The sequence below is a fragment of the Varroa jacobsoni genome, unplaced genomic scaffold (genome assembly GCF_002532875.2).
Source record: "Varroa jacobsoni isolate VJ856 unplaced genomic scaffold, vjacob_1.0 scaffold_590, whole genome shotgun sequence".
Taxonomy (NCBI): Eukaryota; Metazoa; Arthropoda; class Arachnida; order Mesostigmata; family Varroidae; genus Varroa; species Varroa jacobsoni.
In genome coordinates, this window is record NW_019213492.1 from 12,550 (window position 1) to 28,110 (window position 15,561).

The 15,561-nt window shown below is 40.4% G+C and overlaps 1 protein-coding gene across 2 annotated transcripts in view; it reads right to left on the reverse strand.

Annotated features, from left to right (window-relative positions):
- LOC111261730 (uncharacterized) overlaps window positions 1-14,537 on the reverse strand; it is a gene marked incomplete at its 5' end in the record, with an annotated part of 22,100 nt that extends 7,563 nt beyond the window's left edge. The window contains 10 exon segments of one of the 2 annotated variants that reach the window (XM_022835441.2): window positions 275-646; window positions 3,936-4,294; window positions 5,163-5,346; window positions 5,470-5,589; window positions 8,042-8,154; window positions 10,421-10,570; window positions 11,341-11,614; window positions 13,215-13,333; window positions 13,781-13,898; window positions 14,435-14,537. In XM_022835441.2, coding sequence (XP_022691176.1) covers window positions 275-646; window positions 3,936-4,294; window positions 5,163-5,346; window positions 5,470-5,589; window positions 8,042-8,154; window positions 10,421-10,570; window positions 11,341-11,614; window positions 13,215-13,333; window positions 13,781-13,898; window positions 14,435-14,537 — 1,912 coding nt within the window. 2 annotated transcript variants of the gene reach the window in all.
- Between the last annotated feature and the right edge of the window lie 1,024 nt (window positions 14,538-15,561).

Genomic DNA, 15,561 nt, shown 5'->3' on the forward strand with positions numbered 1-15,561 from the left:
CAAGCAAGACGCTAGAAGGTATACATAAACGAAGATTATTAGCCCTCAACAGAGGTCATTTGAAGGCTTAGTGACTTATTTAATGATCATAAATACACAGCGCAACTGGCTTGTACCGGTTGCTCAATATCGCAATACCACAATCTGGTAATTCTCCTCGCTCAGATGAAATCTTCCATCTTGACGACAAAGAGACACCATTCTCAAATCAAATCCTTTTTTGCTCTATCTCTCGTCTTAAGCGATTGACTCAATGGGAAATAAGCACACCCACCTCCTCCAGCTGTTCCTGAGCTGTCAAATTACTGTTCTGATGTTGAATTTTACTTATATTCTGTGGTGTCATCACGCTTTGAGCCTGAATAACAACGGCCGTAGTGTCCTGAACGGGTGTAGGAGTCACGGGCAACTGTGGCAGGGGTTGTGGGACAGTATTCACACTGGACAACGGTGGAACAGTCATTAGCAGGGAGGCCGGCAATAATGCCCCATTTGCATGGGCTGTGGGGTCTACAGTTAACTGCATTGACACCTCATTAATTGGGGCAGCTACTACCGGGGGGCAATCCTGGACAGGGCTTTGGTGCACGACAAGTGCAGCAATGCCCTGTGTGCATATCGTTTCTACAACCTTGTTTTCATCCACCTATATGAAGTAACATCAAGGGGAAAAACACAGTAAAACAAACTAAAGGTTAACTCTATACGGGCGCGCCTATCAGATCTCATAGTGGTGATATTAGATCGTGAGTGTAGATTTGGCACAGGCTGGTTTTACGTTGTTTGATAGGTATTTTAAGCATCGTGTGCTATTAGTGTGCTTATTTAATTATAACTCAGCTTCTCCAAATGTATGCCAAAAGTCTAGAACGGTTTTGTGCAAAGAATAATGTTAACTACAATATTTTTATTGAAATTTGTAAGCGAATCTGGCTGCATACTTCAAATCGTATAAAATACTACAATCTAGGAGTGTTGAAGCTTGAACTTGTGTTGATACAACAAGACTTGAAATTTAACGTTCAGCTGAGGTACTTTAGACGGGTGTTGGTACGTAAATAAATGAAGGATAAGATAAACTCTTCCGGAGCTAGATGGGGCCTATTTGAGCTAGGTCTCTTCTTGTTTTATTCACCTTGCTTCAATATTTTATTGAACAACAACAAGTGAAGGGCAAGTTAGGTTAACAACTTGCCCTTCACATTGACCATAGTAGTACTCATTTAATAAGGATAACGTTAGCATGTGGCGTAGTTTCCGTACCTCATAAAAAGAACTCTCTATGAGATACGGAAGCCGGATGTCCTGAAAAACAATGTATATATATATATATATAGATCTGAATTCAGGAAATGTTATTTTTCCAATTTTTAGTATTATGACAAGAAAGAGCTTTTTCTCCTATAAATTTCACCTACAAACAAATGACAGCAGAATGTGAAGGACACAAAAAGATACGTTGCTGTTATTACGTTTATTGGCACGTCATAATAAATCTATTCTATTTGCTATTACACATTTATGGGATAAGGAATGAAAGGTTCCTTCGACCAAATTATCATTAGACATTTAGATCAAAGACTAGAGTCAGCAACTGAGCGTGAGAATGACGGGAGGACAATTTTTTTTTCAAATCTATTGATTGCCTAACCCATCAAATTTGGTTTGCTAACGCTATCGGCTCTGATCCATAAGCATAGGTAAATCCATTTTGACATGTTCAGAGACATCGCAGCCCATCCGGGGCTTTACTACTGCCTGGGCAACTGAATAAACTACCGATTTTCCTCTTGATCTTAACTCAATCAAACAGCCGTGTTATTGCTCGTGACAACATAAGGTTTATCCTACACATTCGTCAACCAGCTATTTTTTTTACTTCATCATCTTGACGCAGCCTTCTGCGCCCAGACACCGCGTAGTCAGCTGAAAGAGAAGCGTCTGCATTATCCGTTCGGTAGTTGCTGTAACTACAGACAAACCTCACAGTCAAAAATAGGTAATTGCCACGTTCTTTTTCAGTTTCCTGTAAGGACAGCAATGAAATTTCCATATGTATATATATACATACATATTTTAGGGAATTGCTTCTCGCAGCGGGCGTTTGTCATTTCGCCGATGTTAGCGCTGAAGAATCCAAAAAGGACTATCATGGCCAAGTTTGAAAACTTTATAGCCAAAAAAAAATCGTTTAAGAAGTGCAAAGTTGAATTTGGATGTTTATTTTTAGAAATGCGCGTGTTGCGACGGTCACGAAGACTTCAGGCCCGTTCTATCCTTATGGGACAGACTGAGACCATACGCCCTTCCAAGACACAAAGTTGATGCTAAAACGCCAGTAAATTAAAAATAGATTTCACATAACTCAGCGCTCTGCAAATAAGGCAGGACTACAATCGAATCCGCTATAGGTGGCGTGTTTAAATGGAGCATCCACGAATCCCGGGGTAGTACCATCGTCGTATCATTGTCGGCCACCAATAAGTGTCGCTCCTAAGTTTCTCGGAGAAAGAAATTCTAAAAATGGCTTGTGTGGTATATAGATATTTATTTGAAAGCCTGACTGAGGCGAATAGCAATTTCATTGAATGAACACCATTGCGAAGTAAACCTTGCTCTGTATGAAAAGAAATTTAGTTTTTTGAGATCCTATATGCCATCGATTTTACTTCACTTTATACAGACAGACACGTATGCTGCATAACTTCAGACAAACCCGTCTTGCTGTTGTGCTTATGCCAATGAAAATGGAAAAGAAAGATGATCGTACGACTACTCATAAGGTAACAGTGGAAGGTTACAAGACTATACTTAGACTACGAGTACGTACGGTTAGCCTAGAAAGAAACCTAACATTGGATATGTGCCTGGATGTGCCTGAATTTCACTCGCCATCGCTGGCGTCAACCTTTAACAGAGGTAGACTAGAACCGGGCCTCTTTCTCTCTACCAATCTCACCGTTGTCTTTCTTTGACAACTCTCAGCTTTACTTGGCCTTACTTCTCAAAGAGGCGTCATTGCACATTATGGAAGAAATGATTTGATCATTCACCGCCCTCAGTGACCTGCCATAATAAGCCAACGGTGTGAAATCAAAGGGAAGCACCGATGCACGCCACTCGTGTAGGCACGATCTTGCTTCCCGCCACGTTGTGCACGCTGTGCCATGAGCGTGGCAACGTTCAAGCTACCTGACCTTGTGGCCGATGTTTGTCTGTAAACATTGGCGATGGCTACAGAAGCACTACCGGCCCTGCTGCTGAAGGTCCATAATGGCTCCGCCAACAAATCGTTTGCGGCGCCACCAGTGGCAAGGCGGTCATATTGACTCTATAGGTAAGTCATGAAGACAATTTCTCTAGGTGAAGCTAGCTAATTGTATTCGGTATGCGACACATGTTTCAGATGGCTAATCCATTTTCTAAACTGTGCCTGTTAAGAAGCTTTCCAGTCGGCCCATGATCGCTCGCTCAACGAAGAGAAGATGAAGTTCATATTACGTTTTACTACCAAAGAATGCCATTGAGATGCTATGGGAGTGTAAATGCCCATTGAAGTACTCGAAGAAAGTCGTTGCAAGGACAAAACAAGCGTCTGCCTACCAAGTCAGAGAGTCGTAATATCCGTACGTGTACAAACATGCGAGTATGTTCTACTATTCGTAAAATATTTGGCTATACTAAGTACCCATGTATACCGACAAGCCGATGTTAAACTAATACGCGTCACTTGACAGACTTTAGTAATTTTAGTGTTATACAGTATTTCTGAGAAATAGACTACACGTTTACTTTTCCATAGGTTAACTGTTGTGGGTGAGAATGATTAGTAGATCGCTCTCGACCTCAGCTTGCTAACCAGAAGAGATCTATATAGTTCAAGAACATCTCGCTGAAAGGTTCTGTAGGTAAACAAACAAGTGGATAACACACACCTGATGGGGCAATAGTTGCTGGACGTTCGTCATCGTCGGTGCGGCCGACTGTGACGCCAATTCGGCCTGCGCAGCCATCGGCCCGCCTTGCTGCTGCTGCTGCTGCTGCTGCTGTTGCTGCTGTTGATGATGATGATGATGATGACTGGGTAATGTTGTTAGAGTAGCAGCGTGGTTTTCGACGTCATGCGTTGTACCGGGTGTGGTCGTCATCCCAGCCATATTGTTTGTTGTGACCGATGAAACAGTGGAATGAATTGGTGGTCGAGCCTGAAAGTGTTGTCTGTCTCTGACCATCGAGGCTACCTGATTGCGGATCAACATTGAGACTAGTCGAACATCTTCCTCTCCGATAATACCTGTTCATGAACTCGCAGTTAGGCGTAATATACAATACATGGTAGTAAATCGTGATCCCTGGTTAGTCCAGGTACAATAGAACATGTTTAAACACCTGACAAAGTCACGATTAATGCAGTTTTAGTAACTGACCATGCGGGTCATGGTAATCAGACATTTCAGCTAGGGCGGTTATATCATCAATAAATTTTGACGCGGATCAAATGTTCAGTTGAACAAACTCACGATCCCGATGACCATACTCTAGACAATATTTCGTCGTCGCACAGATAGCTAGAACATTGAGGTATAGACTGCTAGGAAAACAGACCGATGCAGGTGAAAAAAGAAAACTCAGATTATCGCAGAAGTTTGGCTGCCCATTTGGCCTAAACCAAATGCGCAGACCCTAACACAAGCAAGTCACTGTACCTACTATGAGCACCAAAATCGTTGCGATAAGCACTCGAACATTTTTTTTTACTACGGAGCTGTTTCCTATGCATCTGAATGACTGACAATGGGAAGGCCAGCAAACTCCTGTGGCGCTATTACCGACAGTGTTATCTCAGAGTTGCCGAACGGTCGTACTAAACAATACAGTCGCAATCGCTGAATCTAATATTAATATGAAGGTCATGATGAAAAGTGTCGTTAAATGTCTATGTAACAGAAACAGCATCTGAGAACGTCATGCGTTAGTTCGAAAATGACATGGGAACCGCTTTTAAAAACGAAATACCAATATGAAAGCTTTTACTGAAGGATGCGCTTACGATAAAAGGTCACCGTGCGTGTACCAACAGGACGCACCCATTTGATTGGGGCAAATCTAGTTATCAAATGAAGTTACTGGCGTTTAACAGATGCATCTACGGGTAAACTAACCTGTGAGCGTGGACATAGCTTTGGCAACTTCGTCAGCCGTATCGATGTCCATGTCAAAATGAAACTGGATAGCTTCATTCTCCTTATGTTTATCCTTGCGTTTCTTCGGATCAAGGATGCGTACACGCATGTCAAGCTTCGAATTTGTTGAGCTCAATGTTTTTTCGCGGTCACAAAATTCGACCTGTTGAGAAAAGACGAAGATGAATTAGTATTTCTGCAGCGAAATGCTAGAGCTCACACAAAAATTACCTCCATAATGATAACAAAAATGACGAGAATAACGGTGATCATTCCTACGGCTTGCCTTGATACCCAGATCGTCCTGGAAGAAGTCCATATGCAACAATTCCTTAATTGTAGGTCGTTCAGCCCTATTTAACCTTATACATTGTCCTATGATATCCTTCAGTTCAGGAGATTCCACCTGAAAACGCACAAGATCAAAATTTTATTGTTAGTGGATTGCATTAGAGTTAGCACAATTTGTGGTGTTTAAAGAATAAAGCTCAATACGTTGACTAAGTCCTTATCCAGCTTGTCAGGCCTATGAAAAAAGTCCTTTAATAAAGATCTAATCTTTTCTTGCTATTAACGTATGAAAGAACGCATACTAAAATCAGCATACCTCATACCGAAGGCATTTCATCCTCATTGATTATATTAGCCCCTAATGTAAGTTGTGAGATGCATATTTTGCGCCCCTTCGTTTATTGCACCCCGTTGGAGGAATTACCTTTTATGCCCACAAAAGCCTCTATTTGACACAAATGTGACCTATATAGGTGTATGAATAAGCGTATAGATTATAGAAAATGTCTGAACATGATAACAACAATGACGAGAACAGGTTTTCACGAAGGTTATATTGCGCTTGTGCCAGTCATAAACTCCTAAGTCTATTCTTTACCGAAGAGCAATGAAAGGCAGCTTATATTGTGAGCATAACAGTATGTTGCATGTGACAGCATCCAAGTTCTGCATGCAAATGTGGCATAAACGGGTGAAAAACTGACAACTTGTTGAAGAGGCTACGATTCGGGTTTATAACGAAATCTCGAAAAGGACGAACAAAAGTTAGGACAGTTGTTCTAACGTTTACATCTACTCCTCTGCCAGAATCAATCTCGTAGAGACACTACAGGCAAAAATTAGGGGCAAACCACTTTTTTGTATCTATTTGATATAACCCAATCGATCGGCTGTCAACTCAGACATAAATTCCGGTTCCAGCAGTATGAACATTTAAAAAGAATCCCCGTAGTTTAATGTGAACTAGCACGCTTTGCCACAATCTGTAAGGGTATCCTCGAAATAGCTGACAACAAACGCAAGTGCAACATGTTTCTCATAGCTGCGACGAATAGTCCTGGCCCAATCCAATGGGCACATCTGTTAGGAGAAGCTTTTCCTTGATACGCTGTCTCGTGGAGATTAAATTCTAAACTTATTGGCAAAATTGCTAGACACCTTCGTTCTGCTTGAGCACAGAAGCAACGGAAATGAGATTGTTTCCGTTTGTTTTTCTTGTTTTTTCTCTTTTTGACAACTTAGTACCCAGGAAAAGGCCTGCATTTTTAGATACGTATCTTTGGCCGCTATGCGCCAGCTTGCGCGCCGTTGACCTTTCAAGATTGACTTGCAACTTCGATACACGCCAGATCAAAGTACAGATAATAACCAATGGTAAATGCTAAAAAGTGAAGATGATGCATTGTTTCGAGACATACTCTAAGGTGCTAGCAAAGTACTATAATACGTAGGCGGAGATTACACAAATTTTTACTATGCTCATTTTCATGTATGTTTATGTGTTCACCTATCTGTAGAGTTAGCTCAAAGATGCAGGTCAACAAGATGTAGTCGTATCATTTGGTTTTAGGTCGAATAATATATTAGTACAAACGTGTACGCATTGATTCACTCGCTCAGCCTTCTCATGCTTTTTTTGCGCCCAAGACCGGTGAGGTTGTTGACGCTCAAGGTCGACTAGAATCTAGAACTTAGCATTTGTTGTTATATCAGTGCGAACCGCCGTCATTTTACACGCCTTCCTTGTACTTTAATTATTATAACCGCAGATCTTCCCATCTGTAGACCAAGAAGGTAGCCTTGGTCCATCAGCTTGCTAAGAGGCAGCCCTCTCTGCGATGAAGTCTGACTCAGCATGAAAGAGAAGACGTGTTTGCAGTACTAAAGATGAGCCCTGAAGCCATCGCTTGACAACTTCAAGCGTCACTTGGCTTCGTTCAGCCGTGTCTATTTGCTAACAGCTGAACTGTAATGCGCCATAGCTCTGTTTCATGCCGGCCGTCCTACTGGGCAGAAGTAAAGCAGTGATCTCAATCGACCGCAGCATCTCATAATGATATTGACGGCTGGGGCAAGATCTGATGGCGTTCTTTACTTTACGAGTACTTGTGGAAAAGCCTAGCTGGTATCGGGTAGTCATTGCGGGCAGCCGCGACAACGCTTAGCATGACGCGCAATTACGCCGAAAGCCTCTCGCAGCACATGTGCGTCGGAGGCGAACATGAGTGTCAATTTCAGCTAACCGAACCTCATTATTCTGATCGCAGTAGAGCATCTCTGATAATTCTCTGAGTTAGATAATGGTCAAGTGGAGGAACAACGACCGTCTCAATTCTAAATGTTCAATGTACGCTGAAACAGAACCAAGGCGTTTGCATATTTTAAGGTTAGCAGTGTCATTTTACAAGAGCACGATAATATAATAGTATGAAATTTCGAAGCTACCAAGGACCTGGCTGCAGATCTTTACCTAGTTTTCTACTAGGGGCCAAGAAAGTGTTATGGGCATAGAAACGCGGTTTCCTTATTGACGAACCTATAATTCACTATCGTATGTATTCACTTACTTTATCGAAGCACTGGGGACGAGTTCCGCTCGTGACCTTTTTATAGATCTGCGCGGGGCCGGAACACTCGGCATATGGGTACTCTGAGGTAGCCATCTCTAACATACACATCCCTGTAAAAAGATAAAGTATTAAATGCTATTCAGTGTAATTACTACAAAGAATACGTTACTATAAAGTAAACCATAATTTATCCCAAACATCATGGCATACAACAGTCATAATCGCAACTAGACAGTTTCAGTGATCCCAACAGTGGGCAAAAAAAATGCGCAATATTTTTATGAAAGAACCTCTGGGGCAGCTAGCCTCAACGAAAGCACGTAGCAATTAACTGTGCACGACCGTACAAAGCATTCGGATGAAGCAATTTTAGATTACCAAAACGCAAAATAACAGATCTTTCTAATGATTTTAATGCCAATTACACATTGATAAATTGTCGACATCAGCAATATTTGGAGTAGTCTATAATAACTGTAAAAGTTAAAGTACGTTGATATAGATGTTTTGATCTAACTACGGTAAACATTTTAAGTTAAAAACAGCTGCCTTCAATTCGTAGCCTTCAAGGTAAGATTTTATAGGAACGATATTCAAATCAATATCAACCGATTTTATATTTTTGCAGGCAGGTCGCTAAAAGGCCTAGCGGTTATCGTGTATACTACTACGGGGCAATTTGTGTCTCGTTCAAAATTAGGGATATATTAAGCTTCATCAGGAAGTCTTGAATATCATCCCGGTTTCAAGACTTGAGCCCAAGTCGCTTACACGGTTGAGTCCGCGTTTGCGCGCTTGAATGGCTTCCATTTCGAACTATTCCGTTTTTGTTCATCCTTTTGCGAAACGTGCAGGGTATATAGCAAATAATCTGAATCTAGGCACGATGATATAAATCATGATTCTCCGCTTGAGTGGAATAGTCGAAAAATTACTTAGACCAGGCTTTAGTTGTTCTAAGAGAAAGAAGCCGAGTTGGCCCGAACAGTTGATGCCCTGGCCTTTGGGACAATCGCAGATAGATAAACCCTATTCGACGCTAAGGGCGCTAAACTTCTTCTCGAGTGGAGAAGAACAGTGGCAACATTGGGTAATATACGGCATTGCCGTAACGAAAAAAACAGACACTAATACCGGAGTAAATACATGGATACCGAGGAAGAGACCCGAAGGTCCGTGTCTGACAAAAAAAAACAAAATGAGTGAAGACCATTTATCGCACCGCACGTGACCGCACTGGCTAAATAGCTCTTACTTGCACCGTAGCGGCGTGAAGACCTGTGTTTGTTACTCACGCCTTTCATCTAATTGAGTGACATTAAACCCGCTCGCTTAGAAAAATGATGTTGCTGCTGCTTCAAGAAGGCATAATGTCGTATTAACTCATCGTTGTTTAACATATAAATGTTGCGTAATATTTTTCTATGAAGCAGTTTGATCTAAAAGAAAGTGGTGAACAAGGGTGAAGCCTTAAAGATGGCCACTTATTACAAACGAAGCATAGGATATCGTTTTACGTTCGTTTGACAAAATCAGGACAGTATAGGAGCCTACTATTGCGGAACTCCGAATTGGATGACTACAAACTGTAATCATGTCTGTTTAACGTAGTCTAGCAGCATTCACTGTAGAGGTAAAGCTATTTCAAAAATTGCGTAAGATTAGTCACAAGGTCCTAACCAAGGATAATAAAGTATTTGTTCTAGGCTCACACTGCATGTAGTTAATTTATATAGTATTCACAAGCAATCCATCACTTTACAACCTTTACTTGACTGTGTACGTAACCAGGTCTGTCCTTCAATTCTCTGTTCTTCGTTCGTTGCATCCTCCAGGTGCAAAATATTTAACAGTCCAAATAGGAACGCCAACCTCTCGCAGATACGCAGAGGAATAGGGCTCGGTGAAACTAAAGTGTTCAACTATGCATAGGTAATAAAACAACAAAATTCAACAAAGACAGGATTGCCCTATCCATGTGGAACACAGATACGATTTATCTAACACTGTATCATAAATGTGATTACAGTGAGACCATTTTTATGTTAATTACTTCACGGAAGGTACAGCTGTTTGAAGGGACCAGCCTTAAACACCAAAAATACTTGTAAGTGCCCCAATCAACAAACGGCACTTCTGTCGAGCTAATTTCTTCGTAACATCGTTCGTTCAGAGATTATTGTTGTAGAAAACAAAAAGACTCATTTAAAAAAAGCATTTGCAATGTTTGCAATTCTTACAAGTTAGGTTTTGATAATTATATATAAAGCTCATAGACACTATACTGAAATCTATAAAGCAGGTCAAAAATCAAACCAAAATCCATATGTATCTAAATACCTATAAGAGCTTCACTGTTTCCAGTTATTTACTTACCAAAAGCATATACGTCAACGGATTCGTCGTAGTGTTCCTCGTACATCTCCGGAGCCATGAATTCGGGGGTGCCAATCACAGACTTGGCGAAACTCCGGTTTTTTAAGGTCGCTAGCCCCAAATCACCGATCTTCACCGATCCAGTAGTGCCTATGACAATTTTTGTTCAATATGAAACGTAAGTATTTTATGTATGAGGTCAAAGGTTTACTAGGTTTTTGAGTTAGGGCAAGCGCAGCTACGTTCAGTTGTAAGCCAACTTCAAAAGCATGCTTTCTCATAGAAACAAATTGGCCATTGTTGGCAATTGCTTGTAGTCGATGTGGCATGGTATCTTCAACTGTTCATTGTTTTTCGTTGTTCAAGTAGCAAATGCGAGGACATCGTTCGGGACGACTTCATGGCTTGACTTCATATTGAAGTTCATTTCCACATAAATAATATTTCTTAACCAGAAGCAAAGGCTTAAATGTACTGAAACTGAATCTAACACCTAACTGATAGTGCAGCGGGCAACGATAGAAAATACCTGTGGATCCATGCGAGAACATTATTTGGCGGATGTTACAGAATATGTTACTGGAAGTTCTGCTGAGGAAATTGTTTTTCTTTCGATCATTGCATATAGATTTCCCTGTTCGTACCTAATAACTCGTGAACGAGTTAGCCACTATGAGTATTTATAATTTCCGTCTATATACACATAAGCCGTAGAACCATTGAACTGCAGTGGCCATCTTTTGTAGCTTGTATAACTGTTCTATTTATTTAATCGAGTTGCCGAACGCGGATTGTTCGTCGAGTATTGATTCAACAGACTGATGAAAACGCAAATATGTTCAGTAAAAGGGATGTATTTATGTCGTAGTTACTTCGTAAAAAAACGTTAAGTTTTTAAGTAAGGTAAGTAAAAAACTAACCAGTGATAAAAATGTTGTCACATTTAAGGTCTCGGTGTATGATAGGCGGCTGTCTCGAGTGCAGAAACATAAGACCCTTCAAAATCTGGCGACACCAGCTTTTGAGCACTTTGATATTGATCTTTTTAAATCTCCGCAGATACGTTTTAAGGGTGCCCGACGTCATGAGCTCAGTGATGAGTACGACAATCTTGCGTTTGTTTGACGTTGTATCCTCCCAACTATCGAAGAACCGTACAATGTTTGGGTGTTGTAGCCCTTTCAACATTTCCGCCTGAAAAACGTAATTTTAGTGGTAAAAAACCTAATCACTTGGTAAGCGAAAAAATGTATACTCTACTCAACCGCTTTCGAAAAATGGCCTCGCTTGATTATTAAACATCTCGAAACAGGATTTACAGTTTTAGATGAAGTCATTTATCATTCGAGACCTAATATTTAGTTTGGTTTAAAAACCTTATTAAGAATTAAGTTAGTAAATTTTAAAACCACATCTAGAACATCCTGAAACAAACGGCTCAATGCACGGCCACTGCTAACTCTCCAATCGAAGACTTCATGCACTTTCTGTCCAATTGAAATTCACACGATACGTAGTGAATGCTGATTTCCCCATACCGTGTCAAAACGATATTTTCCGTTCATGAAGATCATTTCTCCTTTGTCTATTTCGGTTCAATTAAACAAACACTCTTCCAACTTGTTTTCCTGAATGGATCTTCTCGAATTCATCGTGCGCGGCTAGCTTAGTTTATTCGTTCGCTCTGAAGCACTTACCCATGGCTTGTTTACCCCACTCTCTAATTTAAACTCGCCCTTCAATATAAGCGTAACATCGTCTGTCATTTTAGTCATTAGAAAGTCATAGAAAACTTCTGCCGCGTAACATTTTGACAAAACCAACCTCAAAAAAGACGGTGGTTTACTAATTATTTCTAAAGGCAAAAAATTTCTGATCGATCTGCCAGCGTCATAGACTCATGCCTCATAGACAGTTGCATAGACTCATAATAATAGATCTAAATTAGTAAAGCGGCTGTAGTTATTTACGAAGAGATAAAATCGAGAAACAATATCTGAGCGAGACAACGGAGTAGAGACATAGGTGCACAAGTTAATTTGAGGAAACCAGAGGACTATGAGCGAATAGAGTTCTATAGAGAATAAATCCTGCGAACAACTAGCGCATTCGACTGCCTTTTCATTGACAACCGCGGGAAGAACTTTAAGCCCAGAATTGGCATAAGCGAGCGCAAAGCAGATGACACGTGCACGACCGCTGACGCGGAGGGGCGCCTGAAATTTGGGAAGCGGAATCCCACCGCTAAACAGGCTCCCTTTCGAGAAGAACAAGTCTAGGTGTTTCGCTAGCTGGCCTGACTCTTCTAAATAATAGACTATGTGAAAGCGGACGTTCTTTCCCTTCAGTAAAGGCAGTAACCTGTACCAACGACGTCAAGGTGCACATGACTATGATAAAGAAGGATTCTAACAAACCATATTCTATACTGTATAGTAAAGCTTCCATCGCCGTATTCCATCGTATTATCATCGCAGACGGAACATTACTTTAATATTGTAAACCATGCAGATAACCTATTAACATTACGACGGCGTGCATAAGATCTAAAATCTCATAATAATGTCGTTGTGTCGCTGACCTAATGCTAGCAGGGGAACCTGACGATTCTGCGTATTGCCTCGAAGATTACAGACGACGCATCTTGTAATGAGGCATATATACCTCAAAAAACTACGTTCAGCTACGGTCGTCACTGCGGTGGTATACCGACACGTCGCGTTGGACAACAGTCGTATAATTTTAATGTACAGATATTTGTGTATGTCCATAAAGGTCACAAACTGGAGCTTACCTCCTCCTTGAAGCGCTGCCTTTCGGCCTTACTGAGCCTTTCCTGTAGCTCGCACCAAGCAACGGCAACTCCTGTCGAGATGTCCAGGCCCTTGTAGACCGTCTTAAAGCTTCCTCGACCTGTTCGGCGGTAAGGTGTACTACAAATTAACCATTCTAGATCATTACACGCAATATATGCTATTTATTTATGTAAAAGTTGTTTTTACGAATTATACCGTTCAATTGTTATTAAATTGGCACATCTTAAATTAAATCTAAAATTAATCGTAAAATACTCGAGGGAATCTATGCCATTATGGCAGGACGTAAATCTTATCCAATGGGTAATACTAAAAGACGAAAGGTAATTTTGTTCATAGCCTACTTACACTACAGTTGTACCTAGAAATGCATTGAATATACTCACTGTCGATAGTCTTGCTCTTAGGTTTAGGGCAATTTTATATAGTGTTGACAAATTTGACATAGTTACTTTCAGTTTTATCTCCTACCACTTTAGGGTTCCATTTCAATATCTTTTAATGTAACTGGTGAACACTTCTCATCGTTTATAAAGATATATACCGATCTCCTCTTCGAATTTCAGGAAGCGTCCGTCTGGCGAAGTTGCCCGGGCCTTTACGTTGACATCTTCGTTGTCGGTCAGGTTAGCAATTGCTGGCAATTGACTGGGATCGACCACCTTCATGTCGTCATCAGAGAGTAGTTAGATGTTGAATGTATTTATACTCCACTATAATAATGACTTAATTCAATGACCACCACTTTGCTTGTGAGCACCTTTTCGGCTTTAGCAAAGCGAAGTTGAGCAAAGCGAACTCTTATTCCATAAGAGACATTTTTTTGTATTGGGGGATATCGTTTGCAATCAGCGCCTCAGACTTATTTAGTTCTAACAGAAGGCGTGACGCCATTCACCGAAAGTTCGTCACCCATTCAACACTGACGCTTATCGATCCCGCTATTACGGATAAGGATACAAACGCCTCCATCTAGACGTCAGATCTCATCGTAAAACTAAATCAAAGAAGAATAGCATTTCTTAACAGTATCATGTATTGCGACATCATCAATTAGCTTTCGAATTATCTTTCATCGATATATGTATATATATATATATACGAGACCTTTCACACAGTTAGTTGACAGGTCAACAGGTGTACAGCGTTGATACTGACATAATTCAAATCGTTTCTACCTTAAGCTAATATAGCTTACCTGCTTGTCCATCACGGTATGTAATGTAACCATGTCCATAGCCAAACCTGGAAGACCTGGCAGAACTTCTGCTGACTCCTCGTCTCCGACACAACCCAAAAGCCTAACGAGAAAGTTTATCGCAAACAATAATAAACAGATATTTAACTCTGTGTTCTGCGAATTATATATGACAAAACTAATAAACTAAAAATCGTTCTTAAAAGCTATCACAGTAGTACAAGAACAACGCTGCCTGCAATTTACATATCACAGCTGGCGCTGAGTTGCTTTATATGATGATTTATGAAGTACTATGGGATCGGACGGTGTAATTATATTTTCTAACTTAAAACACGTGTCTACCTGCAACCTCTAAGACACTTAAAGATCAGTTTTTCTTTAGGTTTTTATGTAGAATAGCTGCAGAAATAGAAAGAATTCACTAAAGTTATACAACGTCCCTCGATAGAGAACGAAGACTTAAAATTTCGAAGTTTGGGTAGCCAAAACACAAAGAAGACAGAATTTTTTCTAAATAGGCCACCTACATTTGTGTTATGCAGTGACACGGATGTATAAACGTCTTCAATATTAAAGATAGCTTCTATTCGTATCTATGTAATCCGTTTGCATGGAGCTTTCGTTTGGAACCTGCTTCAAATCTCTACAAAAATGAACAACCAGTTATTTAGGTCGTTTTATCAAGCGTTAAACCTTAAAAACGATTTGTGGAGTAATGGCTTCTCTTGTTTTTTAAAAACTTCCTTTTCCCACTTACCACGCGAAAAGAAAATCTAAGAGAACCTTCCACCTGGTACATTTGTATTTTCGTGGAAAATTTTTGTGGAAAAGGATGTATTTCCGACACCTTCTGAATTATATATTTCGACGAGATCAGGTGCCTGAAAATAGTTTGCCAACTTTGAAAGGAGTATCCGGTGAAAACGTTTCCTAAGATTACTAATTATTTATGAACACGGGGTCATAGCTTTGAAGACATCTATTATTTCTTACAATACATAACTGAAAGAACATTTTATTTTTATGTTTACGTTCCTGCGTTACGCTATGTTATTTGAGTAACGGATCGTGCCAATTTAATATCAGGACTGCACAGATCATTGTTTAGAATAGTATCGAATTCA